This window comes from Ochlerotatus camptorhynchus, unplaced genomic scaffold, assembly GCF_037179485.1.
Source record: "Ochlerotatus camptorhynchus isolate MF236.1 unplaced genomic scaffold, CSIRO-AGI_Acam_v1.1 ptg000202l, whole genome shotgun sequence".
Classification (NCBI taxonomy): domain Eukaryota; kingdom Metazoa; phylum Arthropoda; class Insecta; order Diptera; family Culicidae; genus Ochlerotatus; species Ochlerotatus camptorhynchus.
In genome coordinates, this window is record NW_027040692.1 from 1,139,319 (window position 1) to 1,161,360 (window position 22,042).

The 22,042-nt window shown below is 35.5% G+C and overlaps 3 protein-coding genes across 3 annotated transcripts in view; 2 read left to right on the forward strand and 1 right to left on the reverse strand.

The window, feature by feature from the left end:
• The window catches only part of LOC135702868 (serine-rich adhesin for platelets-like), a 337,028-nt gene that overhangs the window by 215,053 nt on the left and 99,933 nt on the right, over nt 1-22,042 (forward strand). The gene's annotated exons all lie outside the window — the stretch shown is intronic.
• On the reverse strand, nt 5,626-6,198 carry LOC135702857 (uncharacterized). The gene is made up of 3 exons (XM_065223899.1): nt 6,122-6,198; nt 5,911-6,051; nt 5,626-5,848 (listed from the first exon to the last, which is right to left on the reverse strand). Exons 1-3 carry the CDS (start codon nt 6,167-6,169, stop codon nt 5,633-5,635), a joined length of 405 nt encoding a protein of 134 aa, XP_065079971.1. The 5' UTR covers nt 6,170-6,198; the 3' UTR covers nt 5,626-5,632.
• LOC135702885 (uncharacterized) lies at nt 19,354-19,750 on the forward strand. The gene is made up of 2 exons (XM_065223941.1): nt 19,354-19,473; nt 19,535-19,750. Exons 1-2 carry the CDS (start codon nt 19,354-19,356, stop codon nt 19,748-19,750), a joined length of 336 nt encoding a protein of 111 aa, XP_065080013.1.

Here is a 22,042-nt window from a genome sequence, read left to right on the forward strand (position 1 = left end):
CAGTGTCAGTGCTGATAAAAATCATTTCTTCTACACTCAACCACAGAGAACAGACATCCAAGTCAAATTCCTTAAGTGTGTAAGAAATTTAACTATTTTGAATAGACATTTGAAACTAGCAATATCGTGGTGGCGCTAGTGTCGCTGCCCATCGACGTCGCACGCTATGTCTGAAGGCACTTTTTTTGCAACATTCATGTACCTCTGATTTTTCTTCACAGGATGTTAGTGTTGATCATAAAAATCAAATCTGTGATGGTTTTAAAATATTTCATCTTAGATTTTTTGAGAAAACGTGTTTTTAAGTTTTCAGAACCGATTATGAAGACTTATATGGACTATGGACCATACAAATCTATTATGAATGGAAAAAAAATGGAGTTAAATAAGGTTCAAAAGTTGATTTAATTAATCTAAATGGCATTAAAGAAGTTCTCTTTGTAAGTAAGATCCATATTGATTATGACAACTTTGCGCGAAATCATTTTATATTTGTTGGTAGGACAACATCTTATTTAACTTATCTTTCCTCATAAGAGTAAAAGAAAACAAAAGGAGCAGGACAGTCCGTGACAGCCACGTAATCAGAGTAGGCATTGGTTTTCGTCCTGTTTCTAGTGTTTTTTTTATAGATGTATCGTGTAGGAAATCTGGAATCATGAAGAAATTAGATAGTTCGCTTGAAGTGCTACAAAAAAGCGACTCTGTAAAAAAAATCATGACACTTTAGAAGCGACGATTGTTGAAAGATTTTTACCAGAGTTCAATAAAGGATATGGCAGGTATCCGGAAGTTTTGTGTCCCGTACTCAGAAGGTGACGAAGGTGGCATTTGTCACCAACACATCCTGAGGGGTGGAAAATTTTCCAGGATTTTTAAAAATAAATAGAGGTGTTTGACTCAACGGTGAGATCGAAAATAAATTCTGAAAACCATGACGAATTTGTTTGAAAATCGTTTATCCGATAATGTCAAACTCACATGAGATTAGCTCCTCTTGTCCAGTGAGTTTAGGTAGCCTTCACCTTGAGTTACTACAGAATTGCTAGAGCTTCATTGCACTTCCCATATTTTGTCTAAGGAAACTTTCAGGAAGGTTCAGTGACTTTCTAGTAAATTTTGCAAACTGTAGGGATCTGTAATAAATATAAGGAAAATTATGCAAACTTTAAAGAAGTTCTTCCAAAGAAGCAGCGAAATTCAGCAACTTCAGGGAAGCTATACAAACTTCAGGAAATTCTTCAAACTTGAAAGATGTGCTTCGGTCTTTAGAGCAGAAATTCTATAAACTTCAGGAAAATTCTGCGAACTTCAGGGACGTTTTGTGAGCTTCAGGAGAGCTCAATGTCCTCCTGGTAAGTTCACCGAACTTCAAGAGACTTCTGTGAACTATAGCAACATTATATGAAATGCTCTGCAAAAAGTTCTTTAAACGTGAGGAACAGGGAACATTTAATAACATTTGGAAAGTACTGTGACCTATATGAATTATCTGAGAATTTCAGGAAAAAATACCAAACTCAGAGACGTTCATATAACATCCGGAACGATTGAAGAATTTCATCGAAGTTCAACGAAATGAAGGAAAAACTTATAAACAGGTATTTGAATTTGAGTCTAACTTCTAATAGCTGTCTCATCTCACTCCATGTCTTAGAAATCAGGTATAATAGAGAGAATTTCTTGCAAAATCTATTTCTCTTTTACGCTTTCCTTGTGAAATGTGATCGAGGGCATGAGCAAAAGAATCAATGTTTTTCAATTTTTTTTAAAATCATTAAATGTTTTATTACAGTTGTTTCTTTTCACCTTTCATTTAATATTTAGAACTTTGAATGCGGGCTAGTGGTTAAAAAATTATGATTTTTTGAAAGAAAGTCATTTTTGAAAAAATAAAAAATAAATCGATTTTTTGGACCACCCTTACGACAAAATAAATAAAAGATTGTGATAAGAAACAAAACTACAATTTTGATCATAATCTGAGAACCACAATATCGTTTTGCTATGGAATGGCGGGATAATAGTAAATTTAGGGACTTTTGTTTAATTATTTTATTATTAAATTTAAACACTAGGAGACCCTGACAAAGCTACGATATCTGACGGTACCGAAGAAGAAATCTTACTGTTTCATTGAAACTTAATATTTTGACTTCTTCAATCCCCTTTTGAATCATTTTCAGCTGAATTTATTTCGATTCGTAACAGTTTTGTATCGTCAATAGTCCATATACGCCTTCATAAACGGCTAAGTATACTTCAAAATACTATTTTTCAAAAAAACCAAGATGAACTATTTTAAAACCTTCACAGATTTGATTGATACGATCAATACTAACTTCCTGGGAAGATAAATTTGAGATACATGAAAGTTGCAAAAACAGTGCCTTCAGACATAGCGTGCGTCGATGATCGGCAGACGTCATTTTTTACATAAATGTCAAAACATTGTTTGTTTAAAACCGATCAAAACAAGGGCCGCAAGTTTTACTGGTGCGCAAATAAACAATTTTCCAAAGGATGCTTAATTGTAAGGGTTTGCTTATTGTTTTGTTTTACATCGATTCATTCATTAACATCCTTCCAAATTGCAGGAGCAGCCACTGAATAAATCGCTGCGAGTCACCCGAACTACAGGAGATTTTCTTCTCACGTGGAGTCCAAGCGCTAGCAACGAAAAAGTTATGTTACGACCACTTCCCCCCGAGGCTTTTCGAATTCCTCTTTGAAATTGATTTGAAACAAATCACTGTTGCAATAAATTATCACATTAACTAATATCTATATACAATCTTCACACTGCCGTACTCTAACGGAAGTATCAACTCTATGCTTTCATCTACTCCATCTATCGTATAAAAATTACCACTACAGTCTGTTATTTGAAATTAGCATCTTCAACTATCTAAATCGTTGACTTCACGTAGAAGTAATACTAAAAACATATAGTCAAAGTACATTAACTAACTTTTCACCGCTTAGTTTTTTATTTTAAAATAATGGTTCCGCAGAAACTCGATCGATTTTCATTGTTTTGTCTTGTTTGTTTTGAACTGATTTGACAACTGTCAAATGTTAGTAGTTACACGGCCAATAAGATCAACCCAAATTTTAGTTCAGTTTACTCATTAATCGCAAACTCGAGTCGCAACATTCCGTATGGCGGCGTTAGTGTTTCTAACGTATTTTAATTTGAATTCTTACACACAATTTTTCGAAACATTTGTTCAAGCTTGGATGTATGTTCTCTGTTACTCAACTTAGCTGAAAATGAAGACATCTTAAATAGATAGACCAACTACCTGCGTGAATTTGAGTTTTGACATAACAATATTCTCTTCATCAAGGCAACCTCTCAGTATCGTCTTCATCTTGGTGGGGATTTTGAGGATCAAATCTCGCGTGAAATTTAAAAAGGGCCTATCATTTTTGTAAACAAAACTTGCTAGGGCGAGATTCGAAGTATGCCCACGCAAACCAACAAGATCATCGGGGAGGAGTAATGCTCCCCTAACCGATGGTGTTGTTTGTTTGTGTGGATGTACTTTGGTGCGTGAGTATACGCCCTAGCAAGTTTTGTTTACAAAAGTTGATAGGCCCTTTTCGAATGATACGCGAGAAATGCATAATTATTATTTTCATTTTACACAAATATATAGCGTTGATTTTGGTTTTTACACACAGATCATGCTGAATTGATGGTAATATCGAGGTCGACAATATTCAAAAGAATAGTTTTGTTCAAAATTAGTTTGTTTATTTTGCTTGGAGGATCGCTTCTGATTTTGACAGTTTTGTGTTGGATAATCAATCACTGGTGAATATCAACAAACGCTTATTCATTGATGTATAATAGACTGATGCAAAATTTGACTTTTTCGCTCCACAGTGCTTAAATGGTTTAAAATCGGGTCCTGATTAGCCTCCCAAAGTTACAACTCATTTGGTTAGAAACAGACTTCCCACAAGCCATTTGAAGTTTACATGTAAATTACTATGGGAAATCTCAATTTTTTTTTCATTGCCTTCTAGCGAAGACAACAAATCAAGAAGACTGGAAACTTTGCCAAAATTCAAGCGACAGATACAGTAGCACCGCGATTGAGTGAAGGTGGAAGCAACGCATAGAAAAATGAGCAAATACACAAACCCTTCGTCTGAGGATGTAATCTTTGCTATCAAATTCGTTCGAAGCATTTACCTTTGAGCGGCAGATGACGCGATTGTACCTGTCTCATAGCGTTCGTATGAGAAAATGGAAGAGTTGCCAGTCCTCTTGATTTGTTGTCTTCGCTTCTAGTCTTTTTTTCCATATTGAGCTGCGAAACAGTTCGATAGCCATTCTTATAGAAAATTTTCTAATTTCAGTTACAACTTTGCTGAAGATCGTTTCTATGTAAAACGGAGACTGGAAATAGTTATTAATTATTTAAGAGATTTGTAAACTTATGACATGATCAAGCAGCTGCTCTGTAGGCAACACTGTATTTTGCATGATTTTTGTGCTCTATTCTAAGCACCAGAAACACCAATGTTGCCTGCTGAGCAGTTGATTGAGCATGACCATAAGACATCAGCGCATTGAACCATGGGAACAAGTACAAGTTGAATTGAAAGTTTTTGAAGCAGACCCATATGGTGAATTATTAGATAGACATGAACAAAAATCTTGGTTTCACCATAGTAATTCCCATACAAACTTCAAATGGTTTGTGCCATCTCAGTTTCTCACCAAATGGGTTCAAATTTCGAGAGGTTAGTCAGGATCCGATTTAGAATTGTTTAAGTACTGTGGAGTGAAAATTTCAAATTTTGCATCACTCTAATGTATAATGCACTCATTTGTTCATTTCGCTCGCACGCAACAGCGAAGATTTTCAAATCAAACGCAATGGACGAGTTATTCATGAACATTTAGTGTTCATGATTAGTAAACATTGCCCGCAGTTTGTGTCACTTTTTCTCGAGTGAGTGAACTCAAATTCAACGGTGCACTCGTCCATTAATCTACACTAGGCTAAAGCGCTACTCTTTGCTTGTTTGTGATGCTACATGATAAAAACAGAGAGTGGTCAGTGTATATACTTTAATAAAGTAGCAAACATTCAGCTTTCAGGATGTATCATTATGATAAAAACAAAAAAAAATATAATCTTTATTTATTAATTTATTATGATAAATTTATACGTCTAATGATGCAAAGTGGGCCTACATAGCTGCGACTTTGGGGTAGTAAAGTTATACCTAGTGTACTGTCTATTTTGGATTCGTAGTAGATGGTAAAAAGAGAAAATCACATTTGTCGCATTTTCATTTCTTGGAAGACAACCCAATAGCATGGATTTCAGCACTAAGTGAAAGACTGTACAACTTTAAACGCACTCTAAAAGGTTTAATTCGTAGGCCAAAATATACCTCGTTTTCCAATTAAATAAGTTTTAGATAACACTATGTCGTCACAAGCCACGGCTGTTTAGAATACAAACAACAAGATCTTTCTTTCTAAATCATCACACATGTCGGTAGAAAATCTAAAGCATAGAAATCTGCCTTTCAAATTGTTTTGTTTTTTCAATGTGTTTCAACAATACATAATAAACTGAAACAAATTGTCCTCAACTAACAACGCTCAGATCACAAACGTCTTATTCTTGAAAAAACATCTCAAATAGTTGAAGGCCTTATCCTCCTGGGTGGTTCCGGTCGGCCTGAAGCACTTTCCAACAACTTCCCGCACCTTCTCCGAATCGTATTGTTCTGCCATGAAGTTTACCACGGCCTCCCGGTCGATAACACCTTCCGATTCCCAGAAGCCCAAGTCAATCAACATGCAATTGATGAATTTCTGTGAGTGTTGGAACGAAATGTTAAAAAAGCTTGCAGCGTTCAGTAAGGATGCAAATTTACCTTGGTCGTTTGGTCATCAGGAAAGTCTCGGTTGTACATTACACGCTCAATCAAATCGGAATCAAATGGGATGTCAAGCTTTTTGTAGCACTGCTTTGTCACTTGCATAATCTCTGCAATTTGCTGCTTACTGTAGTCAGCCTAGAAGAGTCGAGAAATGGAGCAATATTAATGTTGGTGACTGGTACTCTGACTCAATCATTCTACTTACCGAGCAGAAGCCAAAAACTAACGCTGAAATTAGCAAAAGGATCTTCATTGCTGTAGAAGTGCTTCTTTCGATGGTGCGATTTGCAGTGGTTGAGGAGACAATGTAGATTGAGCACATAAGTAAGATGGGCACTTGCTTTTATGGCTGCAATGTTTTTTTTTGTTCGTCCATTTGATTTTGGCTTATCTTCAAAAGGTGATGCTCAATAACGGTCATATAGGGGATGTTGACAATTAATTTTTTAAGGTGTTCGTTAGTAATGTGTCATTTTGTCATTTTTATTATTTTATTCATAATTCATATTTCATATTGTTAAACAGATAAATTAAATATTTGACATATTTATCATTTTGTTATTTAGATTAGTTGGAGACCAACGTTGCACGGTTGAATCGTGTGACAGTTCTTTTGCAGCGCTGCTAATCGCTTCGGAAGTCAGTTCACCAGCGGCGTAAACATGCAAAAAATAAATGTTAATTTTACATCCAGAGGCCGCACTTCAATCATGTCGATAATCTCATGTAATTTTTATGGCAAGTAATATTACACCATATTTTTAACACGCATTCACTTTGATGTGATTTCAAAATTTATTTTTTTACTGTGTACAGATATTTTTTATTTAAATGCACAATAAGAAGTATTGAAACCTGATCATACTTTATCAATGTGAAAATCAGTATTACACTCGAATTTTAATTGTCGTAGTCTTGGAAAAAGCATCTAATATAGTTGTAGGCCTTATCATCCTGAGTGGCCCCGATCGGTCTGAAGAACTTTGAAAGGACTTCCCGCACATTCATCGAAACGTATTGCTCCGCCACAAAATTGAATGCTGCCTCTCGGTCGATAACTCCTTCGGACTCCCAAAAGCCCATGTCAGTCAGCAGACAGTTGATGAATTTCTGTGAATTTGAAATGAAACCATTAGGGATAGGATAGGATAATTAGGATAGGTCAATATATGTACCTTGGTCGTCTGGTCCTCCGGTATGTTTCGGTTATACACTACACGCTCAATCAAATCCGATTTTAATGGAATGTCGAGCTTTTGGTAGCACTGTTTCGTAAATTTCATAATCTCTGCCATTTTTTGTTTACTATATTCAGCCTAAAATTAGCGACGAATGGGTAAGTATTGTTCCGCTGATTTATCACAAACGACGACCAAATCACGCAAAGTAACAGCTTGATGTTTTGTGATAAATCGGCGATAGTGTTTATTTACGTTATTCTACTTACTGAGCAGAAGCCTAAAATTAGCACTGATATCAGCATAATGATCTTCATGGCTGTGGAAGTAGTTCTCATCTGGATTGGTTTACACTTATTGAGGAGGCATTATATTGAATGCAGAAGTATGATTGGCAATTGTTTCCATGGATTCAATTTGTGTTGCTTTATTTGATTAGGGCTTATCTTCAAAAGGTGATGCTCAGCGCAGGTTAACCAACCAATGTTAAGAGTTTGATTTTCTATACAAAAACACACCATAAGGGAAGACGTGGTAAGATGGACCACAGCCAGCTTTATATGAAATCCACAAGATTCTTGAAAATTGTCAATACTGAATAGATTACACTAGTTTACAAAACAACATAAAAAGTGTGAACTTTAGTGGTTGACCAACGTTTCTAATGCAAAATCCTACGCTGAATTCAATGCCGTGGTCAGAAAAAATTAAAGTAGAGCCATTTTTGAGATATACAAAAAATTTGATTTTTTGAATTTTGGACAAAAGTACGATTACTAAAATGTCAATATCTTTGGAACTAGTGCACCAATTTTAAATCTTTTTTTTTATGAAAGTGAAGCTTAATAAATTTGCTATCGTTCATTACAATATTATGTCTTAATTAAAAATTTAATTTTGAAGTCATTTAAAAATTAACAGCATTTTTTTTTATTTTTCCTGCGAATTTTTCATAAAAATCTTGTTTTAATCAACATTTTTAATGGGATAAAAAGATTCAAAAAATCATTCCATAATTTATTCTTAAAGTCCATTAAAAACTGGAGAAAATGAGCCTTTAATGGATGAAATCGGTTGGAAATTGTCGAAGTTATGAAATTTTTTGTAAAATCATGGAAATTGAATGTTCCAAGATTGGCCGTTGTCCCGCTCCTAGGTTCATGCACCACTTCCAGTAAGCCTTTCTGCGGACGTGTACGCATACGGTGCATTTCACTAACACTACCAGCTGTCACGCAAAATTAAATGGGATATTTTCAACAATATAATTTACGCTAGTGTTTGTGAGACCGCTCGGCGAGAACCTAACGCAACCAACTCAATTTGACAGCTTTCTTTCTTTAACATTGCTTAAGGTTCAATTTACTTTGATGCTTTTTCGAAAAATTCAAGAGCAGTTTTTTTCGAAGCATTAGTTCAGATTGCAAAATGCTCGCACTATTCGATTCCTTTTGCTATTCTACACAAAATGACGCGAGCTTATAGCAATCTGGAATAATGCGTCGAAAAAAACTGCTTTTGATTTTTTCGAAAATGCATCAAAGTAAATTGAACCTTAACGATGTATACGACAAAACGTGAATTCAAGTGTAAAAATGATCCTCAAAAGTTTTGTTACGCGTGTGGCAACTATATATTTACAAAATCGGTCAATTTCACTGCTTCGTTGCAAACTGCATACAGGCTTTATTTTAAAATTGATCCTAGAGACTTTGACGAACCGTGGATTCCAAAAGTATTATGTAGTTCGTGCAAAACGTGCTTGGCTAGGTGGATGTCAGGCGCAAGGTAAATTGATTTTTTGAATAACTTTCATATAAACAATTTATGTACAGCATGGTAGTGCTTTGTTCTTTCCTGATCGACATCATCTTACTTCATCTATTTTTGATAAGTGTTAATGTCTTACTTACTAACTCACTTATTTGTTATCTGTCAGTCGCTATTTGTCCTTTGACATGCCCACCATATGGCGTCGACCGTTTTGTCATGCAACGGATTGTTATTTATGCTTGACAAAAGTTAAGCAACAAGGACGTCACAAAACAGTTGAGTATCCACAAGTGGCTTCTATGACAAAACCTGTTCCACATTCAAGTTCGGTCCCGTATCCTGTTTATCCAAAGCGGAAACGAGCGCCCTCTGTTGAATCGACTGTTACAAAAAGTGAGGAGGAATTCAAGGAGGAATGCGAGGAAGACTTCGAGGTGGAATTGGAAAGAAACCCAAAACTGTTTACACAATCCGAATTTAATGATTTGGTGCGAGATCTCGACTTATCGAAGGAGAAATCCGAATTGCTGGCATCACGCTTGAAAGAACACAACATGCTGAGCAAGGAGGTCAAAATTTCTTGTCACAGGAATCGTCACAATAAATTTGACAAATATTATTCTACAAAGGACAAGGCATGTTTTTGCCATGACGTAAACGGCTTGTTTGAAGAGTTTGGTGAGTCATATGATCCAGCTGAATGGCGTTTATTCATCGATAGCAGCAAGTTGAGCTTGAAAGCCGTTTTACTGCATCAAGGGAATGAGAAACCTTCTATTCCATTAGCTCATGCCGTTAATATGAAGGAAACGTATGAATCAATGGCTCTATTGCTCAATTTGATAAATTACAATCAACACAATTGGAAAATTTGTTCCGATCTTAAAGTGATTGCCATGTTGACTGGATTGCAACAAGGATACACAAAATATATGTGTTTTTTGTGTAAATGGGACAGTCGAGCTCGTAAGGAACACTACGTCCGAAAAGATTGGCCAAAACGGGATAATTTCACAATTGGTAAAGACAACGTTAAAAATGATCCTCTTGTGGTAAAAGAACGCATAATACTTCCACCACTACATATAAAACTTGGGCTATTCAAAAATTTCGTCAAAGCGTTGCAAAAAGAAGGGCCGGCATTCCAGTACTTGAAATCAGTATTTCCAAATTTATCTGACGCAAAGATAAAGGAAGGTGTATTTGTTGGCCCACAGATCAAAAAACTGCTCAATGATTCCGCATTCAATACAGTTTTGACACCAGATGAGGAAGAAGCGTGGAAATCGTTCCAGCGTGTTGTCACAACCTTTTTAGGAAATTTCAGAAGCCCAGACTATGAGGAAGCCGTCGATGAATTGCTCATAAATTATGAGAAAATAGGTATAAATCAAAAATATTGTGTTTGTTACATATAATTAATTTCAAATCCTTTTATTTCACTGAACACAGGTGTGAATATGTCTTTGAAGATACATTTCCTACATTCTCACATGGATTTTTTCCCGGAAAATCTTGGTGACGAGAGTGATGAGCACGGCGAACGTTTTCACCAACAAATGAAGATGATGGAACGTCGTTACCAAGGGTTTTGGGATGAAGCAATGATGGGTGACTATTGTTGGTTTCTGATTCGAGAAACAAGTTCAAAACATCGAAGACAAAGTCATTCGATTCTCAATCATTTTTAATAAAACCTAAATAAATTTCTTTTGTATCAACTCGGTTTTAAATCCTGATATGCCTTAATCAAATTGATATGTTGAGAAAAGAATCTCCCATGAAAACTTTACATGCGATTTGGATGCTTACAACGACACCTAGAAAAGGAACTCTAAAGCTGTTGTATTTCAGCAACATTTTTAAGTGTTTTACAAAAATACTCATAACTTCGACAATTTCCGACCGATTTCATCCATTAAAGGCTCATTTTCTCCGGTTTTAAATGGACTTTAAGAATAAATTATGGAATGATTTTTTGAATCTTTTTATCCCATTAAAAATGTTGATTAAAACAAGATTTTTATGGAAAATTAGCAGGAAAAAAAAAATCTGTAAATTTTTAAATGACTTCAAAATTAAATTTTTAATTAAGACATAATATTCTAATGAACGATAGCAAATTTATTTAGCTTCATTTTCATAAAAAAAGATTTAAAATTGGTGCACTAGTTCTAAAGATATTGACATTTTAGTAATCGTACTTTTGTCCAAAATTCAAAAAATCAAAATTTTTGTATATCTCAAAAATGGCTCTACTTTAATTTTTTCTGACCACGGCATTGAATTCAGCGTTGGATTTTGCATTGGAAATGATCATCACCTTACCGAGTTCAAAAATGCTGTAAACTAGTGTAATTGATTTTAGCTGATCCATAATTGTGGAGCCAGTTGTGGAATCAGTTTCAGTGCTGATAAAAATCATTTCTTCTACACGGATAGAAATCTCCTTATACCTTTTGGCAAATTTCTATTGCTGATTATTCATAAAATGTATAAGTCAACAGACGCAGACGCCTTGCAAAAAGTTAATGAAGATCATGTTTCAAATGAAATGTATAAGCGGTCACACATACTCTTTAATGAATTCTTATAGGACCTATGTGGTTTGTCTTATGGAATGTATAAGGCTGATGTTTTAGCAAAAATGTATAAGTGACACACATGAATAAAATAATTGATTTTCGTTTCGTGTACACTCAACTTAGCTGAAAATGAAGACAACTTTAACAGATAGACCAACTACCTGCGTGAATTTGAGTTTTGACATATAACAACTTTCTCTTGATCGAGGCAACCTCTGAGTATCAAAGTCAACATTTTTCTTCATTCGTGGCTGGTTGTTGTCAAAATTAATACCGTGCGGGACCGAAATCCGTACAGCACCGAAATCCGTACACCCTGTTGAATTTGTTTATTTATATGCATCATAGCAATGTAAATATTATACATGAATACATATTCATGTTCATTTATGCATCAGCTTGATGTTTACTTCAACAATTAAGCAGTATAACATGTAATTAAAATAAGAAAAATAAAAACCTTATCACGTGTCGGGCATTTCTGTCAATCGGTTGCGTTCTTAATGATTTTCTAAGAAAATGTCTCGGATTTACTTCCAGTTGTTAAGCGTATTTAAGTGATTTTTGCAAGTAGTTTCCTGAAGGTCGATCGGAAAGGTAAGTGTTTATCGTTTTATATCTCAATTCTAAGCAATGGATCGTTCATATGGTATTTATTTATCAAAATTAGTACTGTACGGATTTCGATCCATATATAACAGCTGATTCTAAATCCGCACACTTGTGCATCACTAATGACGATTCTACTTTATCCAATGTTTTTCAGCAGATCATGGAAACTAAATACACGCCGGAGGATTTGGAGAAGACTGTAGCAATGATGCGTGCGGAGAAATCTTACCGAGAAGCATCCAGGGATTTTGCCGTTCAATTCACCACCATAAGAGATGCCGTATTGAATCGCTACTCTCTTATTTTATTCGTATTGTAAACGTTATATTATTAATATCTTTTAATGAAGAGCGTCAAGAACCAGCCGAAAAGTAAAACAACGCAGCTCCCCTACAGGATATCACCAACACGCATATACAAATTTACAGAGATCAGACAGAAATGGGCCAGAGAGCATTCCTAGCTACCAGCGAGGAATGACCGGAAATACACATGAAAGTAGTGCGGGCGAAAATTGATAAAGAGAACGCAAAGAAACAAAGGATTGAGGAACGACAAAAGAAAAAGGTTGAGCGAGAGAGGAAGAGGAGGAAGAAAAGGAAGAAGAGCAATGAAAGTTCCCTAATAAACGAATACCATGAACGAACTTTATCCCGGATGGGTAAACTTTCCCACAAATGGTTTGGATGATACCCCGAACACGTCGTTAAGCTCTCTAGTATGGTTATTTTTATTAGGGTTGGAAGCAAGAAAGCATTATAACTTGAAAAGGCAATGGTAACAATGGAGAAGAAGCAGAAGAAAGCTGTGGAAAAGAAGCAATGAAAGATCTGTATTTTTATGATTATTACTCTCTTGACGTATTAAATTAAATTAAGTTATAGTCGTTATTTTACCAATTTTAATTTTCATTCACAAAACGAAAAACTAATCCTTGATGTCAGTTCATTGTCTTTTTTGTTGGTTTCTAAGATGGTTGTATTTTTCTTTTACTTATCCGCCATTATAGGGCTACCATCTTAGGAACCGGTTAATTTATCGCTTGATGCCAGTGGGTTGTTGGAGTTCCAAAGTATGGCGCATCTTGCACGTTATCACATGTCAAATTTCAAAAACCTCGAAGTTTTGATCGGAGGAAAATTCCAGTAAGAATATTTAACCCAAAGCACTGGTATAGAATAAAATTTGGAAGAAATTAATCCTTAAACATGATATTAGTTAGCATTAAAATCCAGAACAGTTACCTTCTTAAATAAAAAGAATTCAGTTACCTCTCCTTTGAATCAATTGGAGCATCAATTAATCTAACGCTGATATCATTAGTTAAAAAATTAAAAGTAAAAAAATTAACTTGAACCTTTGAAGAATGATTCTTATGTAAAATCGTGCAAACAATGTAGTCGAAAAAAAATTTAGTAGGATAGTTTTTGAGATACAGCTAAAAATGAAAATTCACTTTAAACAAGTTTGATTACTATAATACAAATATCTCCGGTTGTAATGAGATTATATCAATTATTTTAACGCTAAATTAGAGGTAAGAATTTTTTTCGTTCGATCAATTGAACATCAATTGTCAGTGAGATTGATGGTATTGTTGTTAGTTAATAGTTTGTTTTTTAAGTTTTCCTAAGAAAAATTGAATTTCTGCTAAGTTTTTAAGCAATGTTAATTAAAATGTTTATGGTGGTTCTACCATTACTCTCACGGAAAAATAGTGTTGAAACGATCGAAATAAAACTTTTATCACGTTTAATTTGGCGTTAAAATAATTAATATCACTTCATTGCAGCCAGAGATATTTGTGTTTTAGTTTTTTTAAAGTGAGATTTCATTTTTTAGCTAGGGGAAGGAGGGGCATAGTGAACAGGCGGGGCATAGTGAGCATCCCGTACTTTGGCTCTGGATCTCCAACTGCATTACTGCATTAAGATATTGATCCTACAGCCAACAAATTTGTTCTGAACGGCCGGAAGTCCAAGCTGGAGCACGCGCGATGCTCACTATGCCCCACCTGTTCACTATGCCTCTCTTACCCCTATATCTTCAAAACTATCCTACCGAGATTTTTTTTTGACTATATTTTTGGATTCAGCGCACGATTTTACATGGGAAATGACCATCAGCGTACAAAGTTCAAATATGCTGTAAACTAGTGTATTTAAACGAATATAGCTGTTTTGGACTCTTAGCCAAGCAACTACAAAAAAAATACTTTATTCAAGATAGCAACACGTTTTTTTTTTCATTGATTTGGATCGATTTACATTCATGTACGGATTTTGATTCATGACTGTACGGATTTTGATTCATCCTCAACACAGTGTACGGATTTCGATTCAAAACTGTACGGATTTTGATTCAATCGTAAAACGCTGTACGGATTTTGATTCAAGATATGTGCAATTTAAATCCTTTTTTTCTAATAATTGAAGGTAATTTTAAGACCTGGTGTTTGCAAATATTGGAAAAATAAAGATAAATGTAAAGGAAAAAGATGTGATACAGAGCATAATGTGATAGCATTATTTAGTATTGACCGTTAATGATTCTCTCGTGCTTAGGTGTACGGATTTCGGTCCCGCACGGTATTCGTCTTCATCTTGGTGGGGATTAAAAAGCCTGAATTTATAAAGAGACGACATCTTATCCATTTGACAGGTCTTCTGCTCGATTGGAATAACTTTTCCTATGACATTGACAGACAATCGATTGTTCCAATTTTGACATGTCGCCTCTTTATAAATTTAGGCTTTGGGGATGATTTTGAGGATCAAATATCACGTGATAATTGAAAAGGACCTATCATTTTTGTAAACAAAACTTGCTAGGGCCTATACGCGTGTCCCGAAGTATGCCCACGCAAACCAACAAGATCAGTGGGTAGGAGAAATTCTGGGTGTACTTCGGTGCGTGAGCAAGTTCGGTGCCCTAGCAAGTTTTGTTTTCAAAAGTTGATTAGACCTTTCAAATGTTACGCGAGAAATGCAAAATTATTATTTTCATTTTACACAAATATAGCGTTGAAGAGCTATCGTGTTGATTTTTACACACAGATCGATGGCAAATTATTGCCTCATGCTGAATTGATGATAATTTCGTCGACAACATTCAAATTAATTTGATTATTTTGCTTTGAGGATCGCTTCTGATTTTGAAAATTTTGTGTTGGACAATCAATCACTGGTGAATATCAACAAACGCGTATTCATTGATGTATAATGCACCTATTTCTTCATTTCACTCGCATGGAACAACGAAGATTTTCAAATCAATCGCAATCCATCTACACTGGGTTAAAGCGCTATTCTTTGCTTGTTTGTTATGATAAATGATAATAACAGACAGTGGTTGAAAAAAAAAATGTATAGGGTAGAGCGCTACTTCATCGTAATCGTCCATTTCCGTTCTTTCGAGCAGAAAACATCAATATAATCAATGATTTGACGGTGCACAAATCAATAATACGTTTGTACTGATGGGTTAGTTCACAAGCTACAACACAAAGCCTGTTAGAGCGTATTGGGTGAATATTTACACTCATTGTTCTCAAAACAAAAGAAGCGCTTCTAGCAAACTCTTTTTTCTACCTTTATCCGTAGGACGAAGAAAATCCAATGGCGTTTCAATGCGTTTGAACGGAATTGAAACTCGTCGGACGAATTTGGAATCAAGAAGCAGTGTTAGATTTTTAACAATATATCAACAATGTGTGGCTCTTTATCAAATTCAACGAAACTTATGGAAAGGGGAATAAATTTAGAAGTCATCTTTGATAGAAAAATTTCATTTATTGATAAAACCCGTTCAAGAAAGAGAGGTAAAGCGTGGGTTGTGCTTAGTAAGACGGAAATTAGATCAAAAACCCTAATCTGTATTTATTAATTTATTATGATAACTTTATACATCTAACGATGCACAGTGGGCCAAAATAACTGCGACTTTGGGACCGTTTTTGCCCACCGTGCGATGGATCAAACCGCATACCATGTTTTATTTTCAACGTTTTGATCTTTGGAATATTTTAGGGGTAATAGTGTACTGTCCATTTTGGATTCGTAGGAGATGGTAAAAAAGTGAAAACCGATGTGATCATCCACGGCTACATTTGTCGAATTTTCATATCTTGGAAGGCACAAAAAAAATTTAGCACTAAGTGAAAGACTCTACAACTTTAAACGGTCAAATAGGAAGGCCAAAAAATTTCGATAACATTATGTCGACGCAAGCTCTGACTTTCTAGGATACAAACAACAAGATCTTTCTTTCTAAATCATCACACATGTCGGTAGAAAATCTAAAGCATAGAAATCTGCCTTTCAAATTGTTTGGTTTTTTCAATGTGGAAATCCTTTTTTACAATACATAATAAACTGAAACAAATTGTCCTCAACTAACAACGCTCAGATATCAAACGTCTTATTCTTGAAAATACATCTCAAATAGTTGAAGGCTTTATCGTCCTGGGTGGTTCCGGTCGGTCTGAAGCACTTTCCAACAACTTCCCGTACCTTCTCCGAATCGTATTGTTCTGCCATGAAGTTTACCACAGCCTCCCGGTCGATAACACCTTCCGATTCCCAGAAGCCCAAGTCAATCAACATGCAATTGATGAATTTCTGTGAGTGTTGGAACGAAATGTTAAAAAAGCTTGCAGCGTTCAGTAAGGATGCAAATTTACCTTGGTCGTTTGGTCATCAGGAAAGTCTCGGTTGTACATTACACGCTCAATCAAATCGGAATCAAATGGGATGTCAAGCTTTTTGTAGCACTGCTTTGTCACTTGCATAATCTCTGCAATTTGCTGCTTACTGTAGTCAGCCTAGAAGAGTCGAGAAATAGAGCAATATTAATGTTGGTGACTGGTACTCTGACTCAATCATTCTACTTACCGAGCAGAAGCCGAAAGCTAACACTGAAATTAGCAGAAGGATCTTCATTGCTGTAGAAGTGCTTTTTTCCTGGTACGATTTGCAGTGGTTGAGAAGGCAATGTAGATTGAGCACATAAGTATGATGGGCACTTGCTTTTATGGCTAAAATATTTGTTCGTTCATTTGATGGTGTCTTATCTTCTAAAGGTGGTGCTCAATACCGGCTATATAGGGGATGTTGAGAATTGATTTTTTTTTAGGTGTTCGTTAGTAATGCATCATGTTGTCTTTTTAATTATTTTATTCATAATGCATCATGGATCCTGCATACCTACCTTAGTTATGCGTTCAATGCGGCTCTCTCGTATAGGCAGATGTTTTATTTAATATATTAATCTCTATAAAAATTTCTAAATTCGCTGGACTTCGCTGCTGTTCACTAAGCTTATCGAAGTACTCTTCAAATTGGAACACGAAAAAATCCGGACAATTTGAAAATGCTGCTATTAAGGCCTTTTTTGAATATTTTTTTTTTCAAAATTTTACTGGATCAAGCTAAGAGTGCGTAAAATCACAGTAGGCATTGGTTGTCAGGATAAGTTCATTTGTTTACATCATGACTTCACCGGGGCAAGCACGTCGCGATTCGATCCTGCACGCTCGAAACGAAAATTCCGGTCTATCTGCTCCTGGCAGTTTTCGATCTAATTCCGGCGAAGAAATTTTATACCTCGGTTGCCCCGGAATATTGTAAAAACAAAAAGAAGTTAAAAATCCCCAAAAAGTTCTTTGTCTGGCAAGCAATCTGCAGTTGTGGGCTGAAAGCGAAACTTTCGTAACTTTTGGGACCATGAACCAGCAAATTTACCAGGAGGAGTGCCTACGGAAAAGATTACTGCCTTTTCTGGAGCAGCATTCTGGCCGGACTTGACAAGCTGCCACAACTCAAATTCCAACAAACAGTGGAACAGTGAATATGGTGTCACAGTGGTTCCCAGGAGATGAATCCTGCCAATACTCCGGAACTAAGGCCAATAGAGGAATACTGGTCAATTGGGAAGCACATACTGAAGAGAAAGGGAGGAACTGCAATTTACTTGAAAGATTTCAAGGGGAAATTGAATTTAAACTATGAAAAATTAAAAGCATTTTAAATTCCAACAAGATATTCATTTCCGATTTTTTTCGTGTTCAACCTTTAATATCTTTCAAGTTTGTAGAACTTCTCGTCTAAAAAAAAAGAAGAAAGTGTTTATTCTGGGTTACTTATTTCCCATTAAAACAATGTTTAATGGGATTATGGAATCATAAGATGTTCTGATGATATTTTGTAACTGAAAGTAATAGGAAGAGGTTGAAAGGTTTGTGTTAAACACATAAAACCTGCAAATTTCGCTTTATTATCCTCTCACCTATTCTTCATTCTATGCGAACAACGATTAGAACATCGCTTTCAAAGCAAAATGGACAGGATTTATGTGAACAACACTGTCCTTACAACCTCTTGTAGCTTACAAATACAACATATCATTATGTCGTGTTATGATTTCATAATACCATGCCATACCATACCATAATACTATGAAAACTTTTGAGCGGGTATATTAGGCCTACTTTAGGGAGGATCTGCAAACATCAGAGCTGTTCACTAGGCTTCGGAGGTGTCCAGTGTTCAGGGATTTTGACAAGCGCCATCGCTGTCAAATAGGTATATACTATGAGACTGTGTTAGCTATACATAAATAAAGACGCATGGTAATCTAGTCGAATAGGAGTATTGAGAAAAAATCCAAAACTTGATATCTTAAAGAAATATAACTCAAAAACTAAAAAAAAAAAATGCTTCGCTGATTTTTTGATATGTTGTGTAGAAAACCCTCTCAAGAAAAAATATAAAAACATATTGCCCACTCTGTCTACAAACCATGTAAACCATAAAACACAAATACAGTCAATGTTTTTCTTATCACTCGTAGCCAAAACCTTAGCTGATGTTTAAAATCGTCATATCGTCAAAGGAACTCACATATAATTATAAAATCAAAACGACGACACACAAGGTATCTTCAATAAAACACACACCAAAAAAATACAAATTTCACCATGCACTCGATGACCTGTAATGAGCATCACCGTTTGCAGATAAGCCACAATACAATTACCGAACATTCAGTGCATCCATAAAAGCAAGTACCCATGTTTCAAATGCATTCAATCTGCTTTACCTTCTCAACCGCTGCAAACCGTTTCAAGAAAAAAGCATTTCTACAGCAATGAAAATCTTTCTGCTGATTTCAGTGATAGCTTTCGGCTGCTGCTCGGCAAGTAGAATAATTAATTCAGAGTACCAATCGGCAGTCACTTACATTAATATTGCATCATTCGCATCTTTTAGGCTGACTACAGTAAACAGCAAATGGCAGAGATTATGGAAGTGACGAAGCAGTGCTACAAAAAGCTTGACATCCCATTCGATTCGGATTTGGTTGAGCGTGTGATGTATAACCGTAACATGCTGGAGGACCAGACGACCAAGGTTAATTAAGCGCTGGAATTAAATCCTTCGAACTAATATTTGATTCGTCTAACACTTATAGAAATTTGCCAACTGCATGCTGGCTGGTTTGGGCTTATGGGAATCGGAAGGAGTTATCGACCGGGACGCCGTGGTAAACTTTATGGCAATGAAATACGATGCCAAGGAGGTGCGGGATATTGTTGGAAAGTGCTTCAGACCGACCGGTGAAACCCAGGAGGATAAGGCGTACAACTATTTTAAATGTGTTTTCAAGAATAAGACGTTTGAACTTTAAGTGTTGTTCGCTGATGGAAGTTGTTGGTGTGTTAAGTTGTAAAACCACTTTGGAAAACTAAATACATTGAAAGTAAAATTTGATTTTTTTTTTTTCCACCGGTCGAAATTTTTGCTCATGAGAGGTTCTGAGTGTGATGTTTAGTCGTGGCATTTAACTCTCTATATTTCGAAGTTCTGCAACTCAATATCTCTACGTACCTCGACACTTTAGGCAACAACCTTCTGAATTTCATGAATCATGTTAGTCATGTTAGTCCGAGGAAAAGGTATTACCAGCATTCAAAGCAGTTGGAGGAGGTTTTGACGGCCAACAACCCAAGGAAAATACAATAACCGTTGTTTTATCTACACAGATAAAAATTCTGAATTTTAATAGTGATGTAAACAATCATTCACGTAAACTTGTATTTCATTTCACGCAATCGAGCAACTTGTAAAAAATATTGTTTACAACAATAGGCTTTTGTATACAATATTTGCTACATTGCATGAAATGTCTCAGAGCTTTACATGATGTATAATGTAAACTTATATGATATATGACGGTCCATTTATGTGCATCATACTGAACAGAAATTTACGCTACTTTTTTGAACTGTGTGTGATCCCTACCATCTAGAAAGTTCAAGTCTTCAGCAAAGTTTTTTTTTTTTTTCAAAAGGCCAAGGACATTCAGAGAGTAGGCAGCTTGATTCGGAATTCTATCGGTACGTGGCACTAGTGTGCATGATAAGTTGACCATTTTTGAAATTATTTTAACTCGTGATTCCAATCTGATGGAAAACTCGAGTCTTCAGCAAAGTTGTTTAGAATACCAAGGACGTCCGGCAGATGGTTAGTATTGTTACGTGTCGCTAGTGTGTATGCAAAAATAAGCATTTTTGTAATAATGTTATATCGTGATCCCGATTACCTAGAAAGTTCGAGTCTTCAGCAAAGAAGTTCAGAAGGTCATGGCTGAGTGGAAAACGCTTAGTTCGTTTTGAAATGAATATGAAATGAAACAGTTCTGAAAGCTTTGGAATCACTCGAAAGCAAAATGAATAAGACCTGAACATTTTGGAATCACTAATACCAGACCTGAAACATTTGGAATTACTTGAAAATTTTAACTGAATAATTTGGAATCACTCAAATATTCAGTAAATGACACCTGAAAAGCTTGGAATCATTTGAATATGAAGTGAGCCAGACTTGAAAAGTTAGGAATCTCTTGAAAACACTACCAGTCATAATATGGAATCGCTTAGAAAAGTATTACAACACACACTAGGTTTACCCAATTCAATAAACTTCAAAACCACTTTGGAAAGTGTTGAATCACTTAAAGAAAGTTCTGAATCACTTTGGAAAGTATTGAATCACTTCAAAAGTGATCAGGATCATTAAAAAAAAAGATTGAGTAGCTCCAGAAAAGTATTGAATTACTTAAGATAAGGATCACTTCAGCAAGTACTGAATCACTGCTGGATAGTTTTGATCAATTTCTTACAGGAAAGCACCGATTCACTTCGCAAAGTGTTGAATCGACTCAGCAATGCTTAGAATCACTTCTGAAAGTACTGAATCTATTAAGAAATGTTCGGAGTCACTTCGGAAAATACTGAACCACTTCGAAAAAGATTGGAATTATTTCAGTATTTTGTGAAGAGTTTGAAATCATTTCCGCAAATTTAGTGATTCACTTTGAATAGAAATGAATGACATAACAAAAGTTTAGAATCGCTTCAGAAAGTTCACTTCAGAAATGTTCAGAATAACTTCGGAAATTACTGAATTACTTAAGAAATTTTGAAATCACTTTGGAAAGTATTTATTTATTTATTTCGTCAAGCCAGTGTAGACTACTAACAATTATTATTACAATACTTCTACTTACATACTATGCATTCATTCTATTCTGTTTTAGCCTAGTTTTTATTTGCTGCTTGGACATAGTGATGTCAATAGTTCTGCAATGCAAATTATACAGGCGCATCATCCCATTGATTGGGCTATTGTTTGCATAGTTTGTTCTGTACGATTTTTCAGAAAATAAATTCCGTGTTCTAAGATATCGACAAGTTGTGCAAAAGTTTAATTGTGCGAGAATTTCTGCCGAATCTATGCGCATTGAAATAATGTCGTTGATTAAGAAAAGGATTGCAAATTGGCAGCGCTCCTTAAGTGTTTGTATATTGGTGAGCATGCAGCGCGCTTCATAAGATGGTAATGGAAATGCAGTCCAATTCAATTTACGTAAAGCATATAAAAGGAAATGTTTTTGGACAGATTCAATGCGTTCTTCGTG